General features: G+C 36.2%; 1 protein-coding gene across 14 annotated transcripts in view; it reads right to left on the reverse strand.

Moving 5' to 3' along the window:
- MLLT10 (MLLT10 histone lysine methyltransferase DOT1L cofactor) overlaps positions 1–19,746 on the reverse strand; it is a 253,478-nt gene that overhangs the window by 130,576 nt on the left and 103,156 nt on the right. For 13 of the 14 annotated variants that reach the window (XR_002645563.3, XR_002645562.3, XM_022580469.3 and 10 more), the window contains 3 exons: positions 17,153–17,256; positions 13,845–13,938; positions 11,846–11,941 (listed from right to left, as the gene is read on the reverse strand). Coding sequence is in view for 12 of the 14 variants with exons in the window: in XM_022580469.3 (XP_022436177.1) it covers positions 11,846–11,941; positions 13,845–13,938; positions 17,153–17,256 (294 nt within the window). In the remaining 2 variants the exon portion in view is untranslated. The remainder of the gene's footprint in view (positions 1–11,845; positions 11,942–13,844; positions 13,939–17,152; positions 17,257–19,746) is intronic. The other variant, XM_022580474.3, reaches the window with a different exon arrangement.

The following is a 19,746-nucleotide window of genomic DNA, read 5'->3' on the forward strand; positions in this document are numbered from 1 at the left end:
TCTAAAATAACACTGCTTTCATTTAGCATTTCCTACTGCCTCACAGGAAACTTCTGCCAAATTTCCACAAGGACTTTATTTTCTTCTCACTGGACCAATCTCGCTCTGACTCACGCGTATATTTATTTTAACCATTCGGCCTAACCTAAGCTAGCCGTACTCAATTTCAGAAACCACTACCACTTCACATTTCTTTTAAAAAAATTCAGCTGTGGTTATATACGACAATTAAGGTTTGAAAAAAAATAGGCCTACACAACAATTTATTCAGTAAAAACGTTACTGAGTGATTGATTTTACCACACAGAATCATAATAGGTAACCATCCTCTAAGCAGAGTCACCTAATAATTCATCAATTAAGAATAAATTATTATTGGGGACTTCCTTGGTGGTCCAGTGGTTAAGAATCTGCCTTCCAATGCAGAGGATGCAGGTTGGATCCCTGGTCGGGGAACTAAGAACCCACATGCCACAGGGCAGCTAAGCCCAGGTGATGCAACTACTGAGCCCATGCCCTCTAGAGCCCACGTGCCGCAACTAAAATCCAACACAGCCAAATAAACAAATATTTTTAAAAAGAATAAATTATTATTATGCCCGTTATTTTTTTATCACAAAAACTTTCCAGTCTACTGGTTACCTGGAAGACTTAGTACAAAGTAATTCCTTACCTATTAGTGGTTGAACCTAAAGCTTTTTAGTGCCCATGTGATTCCCACATTTACTTCATGATGAAGTAAACAAAACAAGAAACTGAATAAAAACACTTCATAATTTAAACAAAGTAACACTAATATTTATCCAGAAACCATAAACATGAACCAGGCTCTCACTATCTTCTAAAGCCATGCTTCCAACATGGTATCTACTTGCCACATGTGGCTATTTAACTTACTTAACTGTGGTCTAGTCTAGAACTTCACAATAAATCAATAAAAATTTACATTTGAATGTACTCCTCTCACTTTTCCTCTAATGTAACTATGAGACAAAGTTTATTTAACAATAATCAGCCCCAAGAAAATAAAGAGCTGAAGACCAAATAACTTATCATAATGAAGGAACAAAACTACCACTGAGAAAAGCAAAAACAAAAAGTAAGTGTTGGCAAGGATGTGGAGAAACTGGAAACCCTGTTGGTAGAAATGTAAAATGGTACAGCTGCTATGGAAAATAGTATAGCGGCTCCTCAAAAAATTAAACACAGAATCACCATGTGATCCAGCAATTCCACTTCTGGATATATACCCGAAAGAGCTGAAAGCAGAAGCTTGAAGAGATATTGTATACCCACCCATGTTCACAGCAGCATTATTCATTCGCAACAGCTAGAATGTGGAAGCAACCCAAGTCCCCATCAACAAATAAATGAATAAGCAAAATGTGGCATGTACATATAACAGAATATTCCACTTATAAGAGGAATCTAGAGTAGTCAAATTTCTAAAAGCACAAAGTAGAATAGTGGCTGCCAGGGGCTTGAGGGGGGAGTTGGGGGGAGGGGGGAGTTACTGCTTACTGGTTGCAGAGTTTCCGTTCTGCAAGATGAAAAGAGTTTTGCAGATGGATGGTGGTGATGGGTGCACAGCAATATAAATGTATTTAATGCCACTGAACTGCACATTTTAAAATGGTTTAAACAGTAAATCTTATGTATATTCTACCACTTTAAAAATTAGGAGTGATAACTACTACAGACAGAGAGAAACCTAGGGCCCTTGTCATTATCACTATCATTACAGAATTGAAACAAGCTCACACAGAGAAGTTTAAGCAGTTGGAGAGCTGCCCCAAACTGTTTATATAATACATTCTGTCTATACACTGTTTACTTTTTCTTCATCCATTCCCCCACTTAATTGAAATGCTACAACTGAGATTATTTTTTCAGTTTAAAAATAGGGAATAGCAGGGGCTTCCTTGGTGGCGCAGTGGTTAAGAATCCGCCTGCCAATGCAGGAGACACGGGTTCGAGCCCTGGTCCGGGAAGATCCCACATGCCACGGAGCAACTAAGCTCGTGTGCCACAACTGAGCCCACGTGCCACAACTACTGAAGCCTGCATGCCTAGAGCCCGTACTCCTCAATAAGAGAAGCCATGGCAATGAGAAGCCCACACAAGGGAGAGTAGCCCCCACTCGCCACAACTAGAGAAAGCCTGCGCACAGCAACAAAGACCCAACGCAGCCAAAAATAAATAAATAAAATGAATAAATTTATTTAAAAAAAAAATAGGGAATAGCAGAAACAAACCAAACAAAACAAAATCACTTGCTTTTAAAATACAAATGTTATGTCACAAAGTATTTGGTAAAACAGTACTGTAAAATTACTTTGTACTACTACTACCTCAGACAATAAGATAACTGATACACGATTAACATATAAAAGTCAATAGTCTTTATAAACAGACAATAAAAGAAGATACAATAATAGTGAACCCCCTTTTAAAGTAACAAGAAAGGGCTTCCCTGGTGGCACAGTAGTTAAGAATCCACCTGCCAATGCAGGGGACACGGGTTCGAGACCTGATCCGGGAAGATCCCAGATGCCACAGAGCAGCTAAGCCCATGTGCCACAACTACTGAGTCTGAACTCTATAGAGCCCATGAGCCACAACTACTGAGCCCACGTGCCACAACTACTGAAGCCCATGTGCCTAGAGCCCATGCTCCGCAACGAGAAGCCACCACAATGAGAAGCCCACGCACCGCAACAAAGAGTAGCCCCAGCTCGCCACAACCAGAGAAAAGCCCGCGTGCAGCAACAAAGACCCAACTCAGCCAAAAATAAAATAAATAAAATAAACAAATAATAAAAGAACAAGAAAGAAATTAAGGAAATATGGTGGCAACAGAGTAGTTTCTCAATCTCTCTGAATCCCCATATAAAAACAGACAATTTAGGAAAACCAAAAATCCATGGAATAACATTTTACAACAAAACCAAGTGTCAAAGTACTTCCATCAACCCCAAAATACAAACAGAGTGGAACAAAGAACTACAAGATCTGCATGGTAACAGCATTTGTGAGGGGAGAAGGAAACCACAGGAAAACCACAAAATCACCAACGGTATCCACTACAAAGCACTAAGGGCTAATTTGAGGACAGCAGCTGAAACAAGAAAGGGTTTTGCAATGGCCAATACCAGATAAATGCAAGCAGCCTCCTGTAAGAAGGGCTGAAGTGGGGTCTCAATTAACCTTCCAGGTAAGGGTCCATTCTAGGACAGGGACTTACTCCAAAGAAAAATGGTTTCTAAATACCATCCCCACTGAAAGAATACGATACAATGATAGCAAAAAAAAAAAAAGGTTATGATGCACTGTGAACAATACACCACTTATGTGGTATTTCTACCAAGTATGCTTAACATAAATCTAATCAAAAGGAAATGAAAAAGACAAATCCCAGTTGAGGGACATGCTGCAAAACAACTAGTATAGAACCTTCAAAAATGTCAACATTGCGAAAGGTAGAAAAGCTTGAGGACTAAAGAGATGTAACTAAATGCAGTGTTTGATACTTAACTGAATCCTGGATCAATTTCTTTTAAGGCAGCTACAAAGAACATTATTGGGACAACAGGAAATATTTGGATATGGACTATATAAAGTAGATGCTACATAAACATTTATTAAATTCAATTAAACATTAATGTCCCTATTCTTCATCTATGGAAAAGGAAATTAAACTAGATAATGTAACATAGGAAATAAGTATATTAACAAATTTTTACTATTAATGGAAAATATTTGTTACAGTCACCATAATTCTAAGATTTTAGACAGTTGGAATTCAACTCTAAACACCTAAATGAATTTAAGTCTTCACATTATGTGTAATCTCAACTTTATAAAAGATAGTGACTCTACTGAATAAAGAAATTAGTCCCTCAGCCAATTCAATTAGTCATAAAATTCCATTTCATGGGCATGGTATTTAATGGATGCAAACTGTATTAATGTTTATCTTTAATATCTAAATTCAAGCAAAATTTCAAAAAGGCTATTCACATCTACTTGTAACTTGGCTGTTTATCCTCTTTTGACAAGGAATCTTTCCCTCCTAAGTTACAAGCTCTTTATAAATCTCTTCTCCCAAACGCTAGTCTAAGTAAGAACTTCCTGGAACAAAGCAGAGGATTCACGAGAGATTCTTTGTATTAGCAATCCTTTTAGAACACGTGAAAACTGCACCATTTGCACTAAGACCAAAAAAAGTTCAATTTGTAATACATCTGATTTATCTAACTTTTAAAGAAATGTGATTATTAAACCTCCACGTAAAAGGCAGAAAGACTTGTGAAAAAAAGATCCACAGACTTTGGAGTCAGGCATGCTTGGTCTTAAATCCTTGCTCCATCATTTATTAACAGATATCTCCTGTTTTTGTCTGCCCATTATTTTTCTTTAGGTAACTCTTCCCTACTCCTTGTGACCTTGCTAAGATCTTCAACCACAGTAACCCAATACTCCGGACCACAAGAGTGGGTGTGTTAAACAGATAAGGCCAATCCTATGTGGACAACCCTCAGGGTCCCCAAACATTCTCAGTTCCAATGGCTTTCACTTAAGATTCTCCTTTGGTATGCCTATAATCACATCTTGTGCCCCAAAATTTGAAGGGTCTAAGATCTTACCGTACTTACAAGCTAACTATTAGCCCACCAGTTTCATGAGTGCTGGAAGAAGACACAAGACTCCTGGGTTGGACACAGAGGGCTCTATTACTCATAGCAATAGCAGTAGCCAGAGTGTCAGCATTTGCATCATCCCCCAACCCCCAATTCTGACAGGATAACCCGAATGAGGCCAGATGACACTTGCACACAGAGTGGGTTGCATTTAAGGAGAGCAATCTTGGGCTTAGGGAACCCAATTCTGAACAGTAAGCATGCCTGCCAATTACCCCAGAAAGAGGTATTATCTCTGTAACTCCCAAGACTATATGCAACTCTGCCCTTGCTCTGGATGGTGCCTCCATTTTCCAAGGCTATTTATTATATAAAAACTTCGAAAAGATAAACAAAGGCAGTTGAAGTCTCTGCTCACAAGACGTGTACAAATGTCAGAGTCCCATGGAGAACTGTCTCCCAACAACTGATGCCAAAACAGACCAATGAAATATTCAACCACTATGATCTATTCTTTCTTCACAACCTTGAAGTTAACTCACTCTCTTAACTTGTTCTTGGGACCTCACTGAGTTCTTCCAGGCCCTTGCTCCAACACTTCCTCCAAATCTATATGCCCCATTCCCTAGTTTCACTTTAAACACTTTTGAAAATAACTTGTCTCCTTATCCTAATACCCAACCTGCTTAGCAGTATCTCCCCTAGGATTCTGCCCTCGTCTACTTTCTCTGCTCCATTATCCAGGTGACCCGAAGTTGTAAGCACATCGGGTAGGGGGTCTCGGAGAAAGAGAACGAGGCATGGCTTTCTTGACATAAGAGAAGCCATTTCTGGCCTAAGCCATTTTGTGATCTAAGCCTGGCCGCAATGGAACAGGTCTCCATAATTATTGATCTTACAGGAAATGAGGGAAATGCAGGAACAAAGGAAAATTAACAGGGAAGAGCTAAATCAGACTGCAAGTTCGATCTGTTTGATTTTAACCTTTGCTTTTTGTTGCTTTTGTTATTTTAATCATATATAATGGCCTGCCTCAGGGAACCCTGCCCCTCTGCCTGAATGTTAAACTAAAGTGCCTCTGTTCAGCTCACCGGGAGACAATCCGACCCTGCCCGCCTGTGGATGGCTGCAAGAAAGAAGAAATTAACACACTCCCTCACAGAGGCTGGCCATTCCAGGGGATATTTGCAAAACTTATGGCCTTTTTACTTTACTTCCTCATCTCCCCCTCTCTGTGCTATAAAAGAAACTGGCATCCAAACCCCATATATAATATGGTTTTTCGGAGACACCAGTCTGCCACCTTCTCGGTCTGCCAACTTTCCGAATAAAGTTGTATTCCTTGCCTCAACACCTCGTCTGCGCTTCACTGGCCTGTCTTGATGCAAGTAGAGCAAGCTTGGTCTTGGTAACAGAAATGCAGTCAAGAACCAATAATTCAAGACTTCCCTGGTGGCGCAGTGGGTAAGAATCTGCCTGCCAATGCAGGGGACACGGGTTCGAGCCCTGGTCAGGGAAGATCCCACATGCTGCGGAGCAACTAAGCCCGTGTACCACAACTACTGAGCCTGTGCTCTAGAGCCCGCGAGCCACAACGACTGAGCCCATGTGCCACAACTATGAAGCCTGTGCGCCTAGAGCCTGTGCTCTGCAACAAGAGAAGCCACCGTAATGAGAAGCCCACGCACCACAACGAAGAGTAGCCCCTGCTCACCGCAACTAGAGAAAGCCCACGTGCAGCAACAAAGACCCAACACAGCCATAAATTAATTAATTTTTTAAAAAAGAAACAATAGTTCAGCCATAAAACAGGGTCCTAGTTCCTCCTCAAGGGATATACATAACAATCTGATACCTGTCTTGAGTTCTGCAGGAATTAAGGCCCCCCACCCAAGGTGGAGGATGAAACAGATGATGTCGACCTTTTCTGACCCCTCCTGACTTTAATCAACTAAAGCTTGGACTCTCAACTTCTGCCCCAATTCTATGCTGAATTCTCCTCTGCTCAAGCCCCTTCATGAATATGCATGTACCCTTGGCTTAAAACTTCCCCACTTCTGCTGTTTGAAGAGATACCACTTTGGGAGAGATCCCTGGTGTTCTCCTTACTTGCTGTAAATAATAAATCTTTCCCCCTTCCCAGTCTTTGGCTTGGTTGTGTCTTTTGGCTCAACACCTACCAAGAGGCGAACCCAGTTTTCAGGTAGCAAAGTTACTCACATACACGCCACCTCTTTTCTTCCACCTCTCCCACCACCCCCCAAACAGGACAAGACAATATTCTTCTTTGTCCATTACCATACCTTAATCTTACATATTCCTCCAGGTATTATCCTATTTCTCAGTGGGCAGGAGTTGGAAGGACTTTTAGGAGATGATGCATGAAAGCCTAACGAGCACGGAAGAGACTATTCCTAGCCTTTCAGGAGGCTGCTAAGGAGGGCTTAAAAGAGAAAAAAATGTACTTGAAAATTAGAGGAAAGGGGGTTCTTGTTATGTAGTAACAACATTTAGCAACATTATGCCCATGGTAACATAGAAAAGAGAAAGTGTACTCAATGTATTGTATGATTTAACAAGGAGATTTTCTAGGTAATATGTTGAAAGTGCAGTCTTTTTGCTATTTATAGTAAAAAGCAGTATAGAGATAAACTAGGAAAACCACTGACAAAAAAGGAACCAAGACCTGCTGGTTTTATAAGTTGCCAGTCTTTCCAGACAGCAAACAATGCTAAAGTAAGGACTAGCTTCCAGAAAAACATAAAATCTAGGCTACTGTCAGAAAACCACTATATGTGAGCAAAGCAAGGGTATGACTGTAAAATCCACTGTTAAGATTTAGTGAGCCTCAGAGAACCTGAAACAATGTCAGGTGTCAGGGTCAGGAAAGACAAAGAAAGAATGAGGAAATATTCCAGACTGGGAAAAACTAAGAGACAGGACAACTGACTGCAACGTGTGATCCTGGATTGGATTCTGAACCAGAACTAAAAAAGTCTCCCTCTTTTAGTATGGAGGACATTAGTGGGTGGAATTCAAATAGGATCTATAGATCTAATAGTTCTGCAACAATGTTAATTTACTGCCTTTGACCATTGTACTGTAATCATGTAGGAAATTTCCCCTTTTATTAAAACTACACATTAAAGGACTTAGGCTAACAGGGCATTATAATTTACTGTCTCAAGTTCAGAAAAAAGATTATACATAGAAAAGTGAGCAAAAGAGGGCAAAGCCGGGAGAGGAAGGGAGGACATGATAAAGCTAACAGGATGAAATGCTAACATCTTGGGAGTCTGGGTGAATGGTGCAGAGAAATAATGTGTAGTATTTTTGCAACTTTTCCCACAAGTCTAAAATTACTGCAAAATCAAAAGTTTAAAAAAAAAAAAAGATGTTAATCCTTCTGGCTGGCTGCCCAACACCCCAGGATGAAGGACAAAACTAGCATTACTTATAAAACTATTCATGAAATGACACCTTTTTTTTTAATTGGGGTATAGTTGTTTTACAGTGTTGTGTTAGTTTCTACTGTACAGCAAAGTGTAGTTCCCTGTGCTATACAGCAGGTTTTTCGTTAGTTATCTATTTTATACATATTAGTGTATATATGTCAATCCCAACCTCCCAGTTCATCCCACCCACTCCCTTTCCCCCTGTGGTGTCCATACGTTGGTTCTCTACTTGTGGAAATGACCTTCTTAATTAAATAGTCTCATCTCCTGTCACTCTTCAGCCCCACCACACACTCCAAACATTCTAAATTACTGTTCCTGCAAAGCCCTGCCCTCTCCCCTCTCTTAACTCTTTGCACACGTAGAAGCTTAAAGCTTTAACCTGAGTGGAAGATTTCCAAAGGGAAGTACAAAAAGTGTGTGTGTGTGTGTGTGTGTGTGTGTGTAACGGGTGACTCTCAAACTGAAAACTTAAAAAAAAACCAAAAATACAGAGAAGTAATGACAGCTCTGTGATTGAGTTTTATTCCTCCAAGGACCAAAGAAGTAGCCCAGTTCTCTTCGAAGAGATGAACAGTCCTAAACAAAAGGGAAGTCCAGTCAATTCCCTGAGGTTCACAAAACACTAACCAAAAAGCCTATCTCCCCCAACCTCCCAAAGCACCCTAACAGTATTTATACCAGCAATAACTCCTTCATCTGTTGCCAGTTATTAATAACAGGATGGAACCAAGGGCAAGTAAGGGGGTGGAGTACAGGATGGGAGATAAATCCCTCTAATTGTAGTAGGGGACAGCTGGATTTCTGTCATACCTATTTGGAACTGAGTAAATTTCCATAAGATACACTGCCACTAATGTTAATGTGGCTGTAAAGTATTGTAAGTCTAGTCTAGCATAATACTCTACTACTGATACAATATAAGTTAACATTGATGAGTGGGAAGAGGATAAAGTGAGGATCAAATGCACTGGTACAGATTATCTCAATGCAAAAAATAACCACTGATTTCTAAATGATGACCTCCAACTTAGCCTTTAGAAAAAAAATCCTTTCTGAAGCTCGGAGCCTCGCAAAACAATGGCATGTCTCCAAGTCTGATATGCATTTCCATTTCCTAACTTTTGCCCACATCTCACTCTATGGCAGTGCTTCTGTAAACACAAAAACACTAGGCTTAAAAAAAAAAATTCTATTTTACAATGAGCATTGACATTAATAGTCTTAGAAGATATTCTTCTTAAATAGTAATGATCATGATCCAAACTATTTCATGATTGAATTAAGACCCTCCTATAATATGCGTAGCTTTTCATTCATTTCAAACATGTACTTTGATTCTTTTAAAAATATATATGCCAATTTTTAGAGAAACTGTCTCTAATTCAAAGGTATATCTCACCATTAGCTTTTCCTCTCTCCTTGCTGGCATTTCACAGTTAATATCTAACCAGTAATAATATATCTTGGGCCACACAGAAATTCTCTCAAAAGCAAAGGCTAAGTATTGGGTTGGCCAAAAAGTTCGCTCTGGTTTTTGTAGTTTATGGAAAACCCGAACGAACTTTTTGGCCAGCCCAACAGTTTTTAAATTTTCTTATAGTTATATATAAAAAGTTAACTTGTAAATTGATTTCATTTAAAAATAAGTGAGTTGGATAATACAATATTTAGTATTAAATATTCTTTATAATCACTTATTTATAACTTAATAAACGTGACAGAATGAACACAGATAAAAGAATTCACAGGGAACATGATTCTAACATATCTTATGAACAATATCACCAAATTTTAGTTCATAATATATAGTATTTTAAATTAGTAAAATCCAAATAGATTATAAGTACTACTTGTCAAAACATTTTATAACACGATATGCATATTTTCAAGACAACCCTATCAGATGTTAAAGTCTTAAAAGAGGTAAGGAGGGATGAAGAGAAAGACAGTCTGTAACACCCTATCTTTACAGCTACGTCATCACTTAACATCATACCATAATAAAAAAGTCCCTCCCCGAATATTCCTAAGGCAAGCAAACAAGTCTAACAATAATAATAAATTTATAGTATGTTTATCTCACAGCCTTTATAGATTATCAGAAAATCTTAATTATTAGAAAATAAAATGCACAAACTGATTTTAAGTCTGACAACAAAATCAAGTTGTACTAAACTTATACGTGCTAAAAGTAAAATTCAAATAGTATTTATATACTAATGAAAATACCAACAGCTAGAATTTAAAGTTAAACAAGTTTGACTAACTTAATACATTGTTTTTTAATACAGTATTCAACGACTGCAAAAACTCATAAAATGAAAACTTTAATTCATTCCTAGAAGGAAAAAAAGATTAATAAACAGTCACCAGTACCATATTTATTAAATACTGTACTACATTTAATAATTGTCCATTAAAAATAACATGACAGGGCATAGATTAAGATAAATATGGTCATACAGCAAATACTTCTTTAAACAGATAATCCTCATGAAATGGCAGAATATAAGAACATCATTGGTATGACTTCCCTTTTCACAATTTATAATAAGCCCTACCTAAGACTTCCTCAATCATGATTAAAAAGTTTAAATAAAATCTCACAATGCTTGTTACAAAAACAGCTAATTAAACCAAATCTGCCATTTTTCCATGAGCAACACAAGCAACAATAAACAGCAAAATCAAACCCTACTATTGTCACTATCACAAAACCACCTCGTTAAAGAACTCAAAATGAGTATGTGTACTTGTTGCCTAAGATCTACCAAAAATATATAAACCTAACAAATGTTCGGAAGGAGAATATAAAGTTATAATTATTATTCACTAATAATTGGAAAATTAATCTCAAAACAAAAAATTTACGCTTTCAAAATGTTTACCTTGAAAAAAGAAACAAATTCTAACCAAATTCCTAAGTATTTACAAACATGAAAATGTTAAGTGATTTAGTTTTTCACACAATCTGTAGAAATATCTTCCAAACTAGTTTATACCAACTGTTTAAAAGTAATATTCTTTCCTGATTGAAGAAGTCCTTTGTATCTTCACTTTGTTGAAAACAATCCATAGCAGTATCCTTTTCCTATGTGGGCAATATGTCCTATGAATGATTCTACAGTACTTATCATTAGTTTACTAAAAATTACTCATATCCTTTACAATAAGTAAAAATGTAAGCAGAAAACAGGTAAGTCAGAAGAAGACAGATTAGTATTAGGCAAGCTTTTAGTGTTTTAATTAAAAGAATATTCTCAAACAAATGGTATGACATTTGGTCATTAAAAAAAATAATAAACCATTAGTACCACTGGGGAAAAAATAACAGTCAAGAATATATAGAACTTCAAAATTGTTCTATATTATAAAGGGAAAAGGCTGATGAGATTTTTACTTACATGTGAAATAATCAGTTAATAATATCTAGCAACAAACCATTATTGCTAAAGTTACCCAAAGATTTCAAAAGATGACCAGAGTAACACATGCAAGAAATCCCTCACGTGCCTTCAATAAAGTTTTCAATATTTCAAATTTTCAGTTGAAATGGGTACAACCATATTCACAAATATGGCATATTATTTTAAACCTACTCTTTGACTTAATACTCTGTATTAGCCAAAATTTTTCAGTATTTCAATGTTTTCATTCAGCTATCAAGAAACTTAATTTTATCTAAAAACGGGAAAAAAATCTATTAAGTAGATGTGCTACATATTTAGCAACAACAAATCCACTTACTTTTTTCTCTTTCTCATGATGTTTATCCTGAGAGTGAGAGGAAGAATCACTTAAACTTTGATCATATGACCTATTACATCCCCGTTTGCTCTTTTTCTAAAAAAGAAAATATGTATACATATAGGTATATGTATATAAAATTTGAAATCTTTTGTTAGGTTTAAACCAATTCAAGTGTGAAGTACTATAAAATGTCTACTGAAGGAAAAAGAAAGTCTATTTCAAACTATATACTCCAGACACCATCCATATATTATATATTGCATTATAAAGGAAAATATAACCCTAAATCTAAGATTAATGCCATGTTTTTGTACGTTTATTAAAAAGTGTGAAAACAGACTATACTTTCAAACAAGCAGTAGCTTATTTGTCATTTTATTACAAAACCACCTCATTAAAGAGATCAACTATAGTTTTCAACGTCTGGTTTAAAAAACTAAAGATGTTTCAACCAAAAATAGAGAATGCCATATTGAAAAAGGATGCCAAGACTAGAAGAAAAGAAAAGAAAATATCTGAAGAGTTACTTTATGCCACTAGGAAAAGCAAGAAGCCTTTTAATCTCATACGTTCAGTATTAAGGCATACGATTTTCTAAAAATTTGTCTCTGCAGTTCATATAGAAAAAAAAAAAAATGAAAGGAAATGTCAGCATTAGATCCATGCATTTTTCAAAACATTACTAAAACTATTACACATTTCTATTTAAAATACTTACACAGATTCATAATAAAGTATGACAGAGTTACTGGAGGTGTTAAAATTTGGTGGTACCATAACTAGTTTAAACTAAAGTGACTATAAAAGATGATCAAATTCCATGCAAACGTAGATCTTATACAATCTTATTAAATTATTAAACAGATGTTTCCCCCAACCACCAAATGGAATAACAGCATATTAATAAGTAACAATGAAAAAATTCTATTTACACAAAGGTCAAAATCCACTTTCATTATTTCTATATTTTATCTATATCATCTCTGATTTAGAAAATGAACATTCCAATGTGGTTTTAAAGCAAATTTTCAATTTTACTATCTCAAGATTTCTCTTAGAACACTTCAATGTTCTTTGACAGTCATTAAAATAAATCAAAGTCTTCAATATTAAACAATATATATGTACAATCTTAAATATTTTATATGCATGAACCAGAATACCGGAGTCATGAATTGCTCATTTCTTAAGAAAGGGGCCCCTAATGATATTATTTATTTTTAAAAAAGAAAGAAATAGCCCTATTCCCAGGGGAGAGGTAACAATAAAAAATAACAATGAGACACTAAAGAAAAACAAAGAAGCCTTATATTTTCAGTATACAAATCTGATACCTCTAAAGACTGAGAAATAGACAATGGGGCATTAAGGAAATATTGATCTGTCAAAGGAACATGGACACAAAATACATAATGGTTAATCAAATAATACTAACTCATCCATGCTACTATGTGACAGTAAAGAGTGATCAAATCTAAAATATTTCCAAAGTTGTATTTAAATATATTTTTCTCAAGATCTTTAACCAAGGAGTTATAAAAGAGCCTTGTTTCAGGTTTACTATCTCCAAGTAAATAAAAATGAAAATAAATAATAAAATCGGTAATAGTAATAAAGCAAAAAGATGAGAAACAAGTGATAATCACAAAATACATAATCAAACATCAAAAATTAAATTAACTGAAAACGGTGGTAAATTACAGAGTTCTTTACACATTTGTATTTTCTACTAAATGTATACCAACATTTACTATTAACTATTAATATATATTCTAAAGTAGAATATTCACCTTTATAAATGAACCCAAGCAAAACAAAATCTTTTAAAATTACTAGAGCTTTTAATTCCCAACAAAGAACACGCTAAGCAAACTTAATCTGAAGCACAAACAACCAAAAAAAGTAATGGCTATTATGCCTTTTCTATAAAAGACTCAACTCTATTGTCAAAACTAATTATTATCATTTTAAAATTAAATTCAAGACAAATTCTTACCAGCTTACTGAAATGGTATTTACAGTAGCCACAGTATTGGACGTTATCTGCACCATTACCTTCTTCTTCACAAAGTAGTCCTGCAAACTGAGCACTGAAAAAGAAAGCCAAGTATATCAACAAAATTTCAAACCATGGTGTGCGTATATATATCTATATATATTATATATATAGATATATATAAAACTTAAAATTCACTTCCAAGCATGTAGGGTTTATAAGAAAACCTTACATCTCCTAAGAGAAAAAGGGAAAATAAAAGGCTTTATTCTAGCTGAGACCAAGAACATTTCATCCCATCCTATGACTGATATATTTTTAAAGTTATATACATGGTTTAAAATAAACTTTTTATCCATCTCTAACAAGGATGAAGATTTATTCACGTTTTATGTCACCAAGTAGACATCAAATTTCTTTTAAGATATCTCCACACCCCAAACTTAACACTTCATTTTACTTTTTCAATCTCTATCACAGGTACAACTGGAAAGGCCAGGCGTCTAAAGGGCTGACATGACATATGATGCAGATGACATACTGTTAGAAGGAAAATGCTTCAAGTCATACCATAGTACAGTAGGTAAGAGAAATGTAAACTGTGTTTTTCTAGTTAAAAACAATGGAAGAAATGGAACTGAAACCTAAAGCTATGATATTCATATTTTTAAAAAACACGAAGTGCTAAAGTTTAGAATCATTATCTTGTCAATTTGACCTTCCACTTTTAACATTCCAAAATTAAAGTACTAGTATGTATCTCATACCCAAAAAAGGTCTTTCATCTTTGGAAATTTAAATACAATATTAAGAGAATTCTTTTTATTTTTTATTGAGGTATAGCTGAATTACAATGTTGTGTTAATTACTGAGGTACTACAGCAAAGTGACTCAGTTATACACATATGTACATTCTTTTCCACTATGGTTTATCACAGGATACTGAATATAGTTCCCTGTGCTATACAGTAAGACCTTGTTGTTTATCCATTCCATATATACCAGCTTGCATCTGCTAATCCCAAACTCCCAATCCATCCCCCTCCCCCTTGGAAACCACCAGTCTATTATCTACGTCCCTGATTCTGTTTCTGTTTCATTGATAGGTTCATTTGTGTCATGTTTTAGATTCTACATATAAGTGATATCATATGGTATTTGTCTTTTTCTTTCTGAATTACTTTGCTTAGTATGATAGTCTCTAGTTGCATCCATGTTGCTACAAATGGCATTCTTTCATTCCTTTTTATGGCTGAGTAGTATTCCACTGTGTGTGTGTGTGTGTGTGTGTGTGTGTGTGTGTGTATACACCACATCTTCTTTATCCATTCATCTGTCGATGGACATTTAGGGTGTTTCCATGTCTTGGCTATTGTGACTAGTGCTGCTATGAACGTAGGGGTGCATGTATATTTTTGAATTATACAGTTTTGTCTGGATATATTCTCAGGAGTGGGAATGCTGGATCATATGGTAATTCTAGTTTTAGTTTTCTGAGGAACCTCCATACTGTTTTCCACAGTGGCTGTACCAACTTACATTCCCACCAACAGTGTAGGAGGGTTCCCTTTTCTCTACACCCCCTCCGGCATTTGTTATTTGTAGACTTTTTAATGATGGCCATTCTGACTGGTGTGAGGTGGTACCTCATTGTAGTTTTGATTTGCATTTCTCTAATAATTAGTGATTTGAGCATCCTTTCACGTACTTAGTGGCCACCTGTATTTCTTCTTTAAAGAAATGTCTCTTTAGGTCTTCTGTCCATTTTTCAATTAAGAGAATTTAAAAGAAACAAAAATCTTTTCCATGGGACTTCTCTGGTGGTCCAGTGGGTAAGACTCCATGCCACAGGGGGCCCATGCCGCAGGGGGCCCAGGTTCAATCCCTGGTCAGGGATTTACATCCCACATACCACAACTAAAAGATCCCGCATGCCACAACTAAAGATCCAGCAGGCTGCAATGAAGATCCTGCATACCGCAACTAAGACACAGCGCAGCCACAAGAATAAATAAATACTAAAATATATATTTTTTCCATTCCCAAAAAGTAATCTAAAATGGACTTCATAAATCCACATACTAAAAGCTCAGGAAATAAAGCCTGTTCCTATACTGGCTGATAAATATAGACTGGTTTTTAAAATTAATAACTATATGAGTTATTCCCAAACTTTTATTTTTTATTTTATTTATACTTTTTTGGCCGTACAGCATGTGGGATCTTAATTCCCCAACCAGGGATCGAATCCGTGCCCCTTGCAGTGGAAGCGTGGAGTCCTAACCACTGGACTACCAGGGAAGTCTTGCCAAACTTTTAGTTTTAATTGTTGTCTATTATGTTGAATGTTTTGTTTTAGGATAATTTGTGCTTTTGAAATTTTATGCTCAAAAAAACATATAAGTACAAGTTTTAGTATCAATTTACACTGCGTCCAAAAATTTAGTAACACGTGTTAAGAACAATAATAATGTTCACAATTTTTGCCCTGAAGTCCGACTCCATGGAACTGTGCCCACTTCATAGTAAATACTCAATACATAATAGCTATTAATTATCATTAGTTACTATTCTAAGGAAATTACATTTATGTTTGTTGAATGCACAAAATGTTCTTTACAGCACCACATATTATAAAACAATTTGGAAACAATGTGTCTCAAATTAGTGAAACATTAAATAAAATACTAACATTTGATAGGATATAATGCAGCCATTTCCATGTTGCTAGTGGACTATATCATCTTACCAAAATTTTTGGTGAAAAAATTATCAAAAAACAATGTTACATTTAAACTGTGATTTTAAAAAAGTATGCAACAAACAGGTACATGGATAAAAACTGAAAAGAAACATGAACAAAATAAAACTAGAATGTTATTTAAAAAAACGTTTAACTTTTTAAGGAACAGCCACTATAATACTGAGAATGATGGCGATCGCTTTTTTTTCCCCTCTTGAAACACAGACAGTGAAAAAATGCTATCATTCATTAAATCCTTACTAGTATTTCAGGTATTGCACTAAATTTATCTACATCAGCTCTTTTAATCCTAATGACAAATCCAAGGGTAGGTAACCAACAGAAGTATTTTAAACAAAATGTAACTGAATAAGTCACTAGAACCAGGGTCCACCTACTGGACTCTGGTAAATACACTCAATTATTAGAATTATCTTTATTACAGTAAATATAAACATAGACACTATCCCAACAAAATTTACTTTAATAATATTTGGGTACCTAAGTTTTTAACTTACAAGGTATTCCCAATTTCACTTCTGTACAATGACAGAAACATACTTACCATGTCACATGGAAAGCCTGTCGACATCCATGTTTATTACATGTCATGCAAGCACCAGTGGCTGCTTTGCTTTCTCTTCCTTGTTCATCACAAATGTAGCAAGTCTTAGGGTAAAGAAACAAAACAAATTGAAAAGAAAACAAAAACTTTACGAGTGCTTCACACAAATAAGGATTTTATAGTTATCTTCAGAAGTCAAGATCAGGTTTACTATCTAACCTACTCCAAATCATGAATTCATTTTTTTTCTGACTGTAATCTAATTTTTCCAAACATGAAAACATCAATACAGACATAAACGGTCCTAGTACGATTTCACAGGGCAGTGTTTCCTTAGACTCAAAAACCCCACAAGATAAGAAGAATCTTCACAGGAACTGAGGCCAGGGGGCAGGACACAGCCTACCCCACCTCAGTATTAATATACTCCTCCTCACCAATATTTAACTGATTCCTGTAACAAAGGTGTAAAAAGAGGTTTGCTTTCTTTTCTGCTGGAAGTAAGCATAAATAAAGGAGGTTGATACAGGAAGTTGGGACTTAGAGGTGAAGGACAGTCCTAAATGAGTGAGCAAGGTTTAGGTCATTCCAACTGTCCACAAGAATCCCACATGACCTATCATTCAGCCCTGCCAACGTGACAAAATAGGCCTGGGAGGAAGACACTTTAGGAGATCAGAGATGTCCCCAAGAGGTATTGGCCAATGAACACTCCCAGCAACTTTGACATCTATCTGGTCCTTCACCCAGTTGAAAATAGCTGATAGACAGTACCACATTTTCATGAAAGACTAAATTATAGAAATGGCAATCTACAAGTGTATAATTAATAAAATTATCAACTGACTGTAAGTTGAGTATACAAAAATTAATGCCTAACTACATATACTCAGATGATACAATTCTAAAAAGAAACCAATTTCTCAACAGTAACAAGGTATAACCTAGCAAACTTCAATAGGACCACATGCATTTTTAAATTTGGAGAAGTTTCCCCCACTATGCACTGTGGTGCCAAATAACACCGTTCAACAATATTGATAAGAACACAGTTTCAAAAAAAGAGTAATATATAGTAAAGTCAGGTAAATGAATTTCAACTCCTCTGCTGAAAGACATGGATTCAGACTGAACTGAATTACAAAAATTATTTTATATCTCTAAAAAGTAAAATCCTTAGTTACAACAAAACTAACCTAGACACACTGAATAAGAGCATCTCTAGAGACCTCCCTGGTGGTCCAGTGGCTGAGAATCTACCTTCCAATGCAGGCGACGTGAGTTCGATCCCTGCTTGGGGAACTAAGATCCCATGTGCCACAGGGCAACGAAGCACACGTGCCACAGCTACTGAGCCTGCACGCTCTACAGCCTGCGCCATAACTAGAGAGAAGCCTGCGCGCCACAACTAGAGAGAAGCCCAAACACCGCAACGAAGAGCCTGCTCGCTGCAACAAAACTAAGCCCACATGCTGCAACTACTGAGCCCATGCACTCTAGAGTCCACGTGCCACACTAGAGAGAAGCCCACTAGCCGCAACAAAAGATCCCACATGCCGCAACTTAGACCTGATGCAGCCAAATTAATTCATTAATTAATTAATTTTTAAAAAGAGCATCTCTAACTGTTCAAATTACCAGAAGGCAATATCAAACAATTACAATGGAAGCATTTAACATACATCTTTCAGCCTATAAATGATCAATAAAATTTTAAAAAGAAAAGTACAGAGCAGATTGAAACAGTAACTTTTTTTAAATTAATTTATTTATTTTTAGCTGCATTGGGTCTTCGGGGCTGTGTGCAGATTTTCTCTAGTTGCAGTGAGCGGGGGTTACCCTTCATTGTGGTGCACAGGCTTCTCATTGCAATGGCTTCTCTTGTTGAGGAGCACAGGCTCTAGGCACATGGGCTTCAGCAGTTGTGGCACGCAGGCTCAGCAGTTGCAGCTCATGGGCTCTAGAGCGCAGGCTCAGCACTTGTGGCACGTGGGCTTAGCTGCTCCACGGCATGTGGGATCTTCCCGGACCAGGGCTCGAACCCGTGTCCCCTGCGTTGGCAGGCAGACCCCCAACCACTGCACCCCCACAGAAGTCCCGAAACAGTAACATTTTAAATGGCAAAATTCAGGGAAAATATGCAAATAGGCCTCAAAGAATATCTCAGTAACTTCCAACAGAGCTGACAGTGAAAAGACACCATCATTTGACCACTCAATAAAACTAAAATTATGACAGATTTTTTTTTTTAAAGAAGTTAGGCCTTCCAGACTTCTGAAATACCAGAGTGAAGAGGTCCACGGATCCTCTCCTCAGTAAATTAACCATTTCATAGGTGAAAAAGAACCATTTAAAGTCTCTGTATAGAATAAGCTACAAGGATATACGGTACAACACAGGGAATATAGCCAATATTTTATAATAACTATAAATGGAATATAACCTTTAAGAATTATGAGTTACAAAAAAAAAGAATTATGAGTTACTATATTGAAAATCTGTAACTTACATGGTACTGTATATCAATTACACTTCAATAAAGAAAAATAATAAAGTCTCTGAAAATTGTCCTGAAGACATGCAGAAAGCAGAAT

This window comes from Delphinapterus leucas, chromosome 2 (assembly GCF_059928025.1).
Source record: "Delphinapterus leucas isolate spDelLeu-1000000601 "Yukka" chromosome 2, BTC_Dleu_Yukka2, whole genome shotgun sequence".
In the NCBI taxonomy this organism is placed as follows: Eukaryota; Metazoa; Chordata; class Mammalia; order Artiodactyla; family Monodontidae; genus Delphinapterus; species Delphinapterus leucas.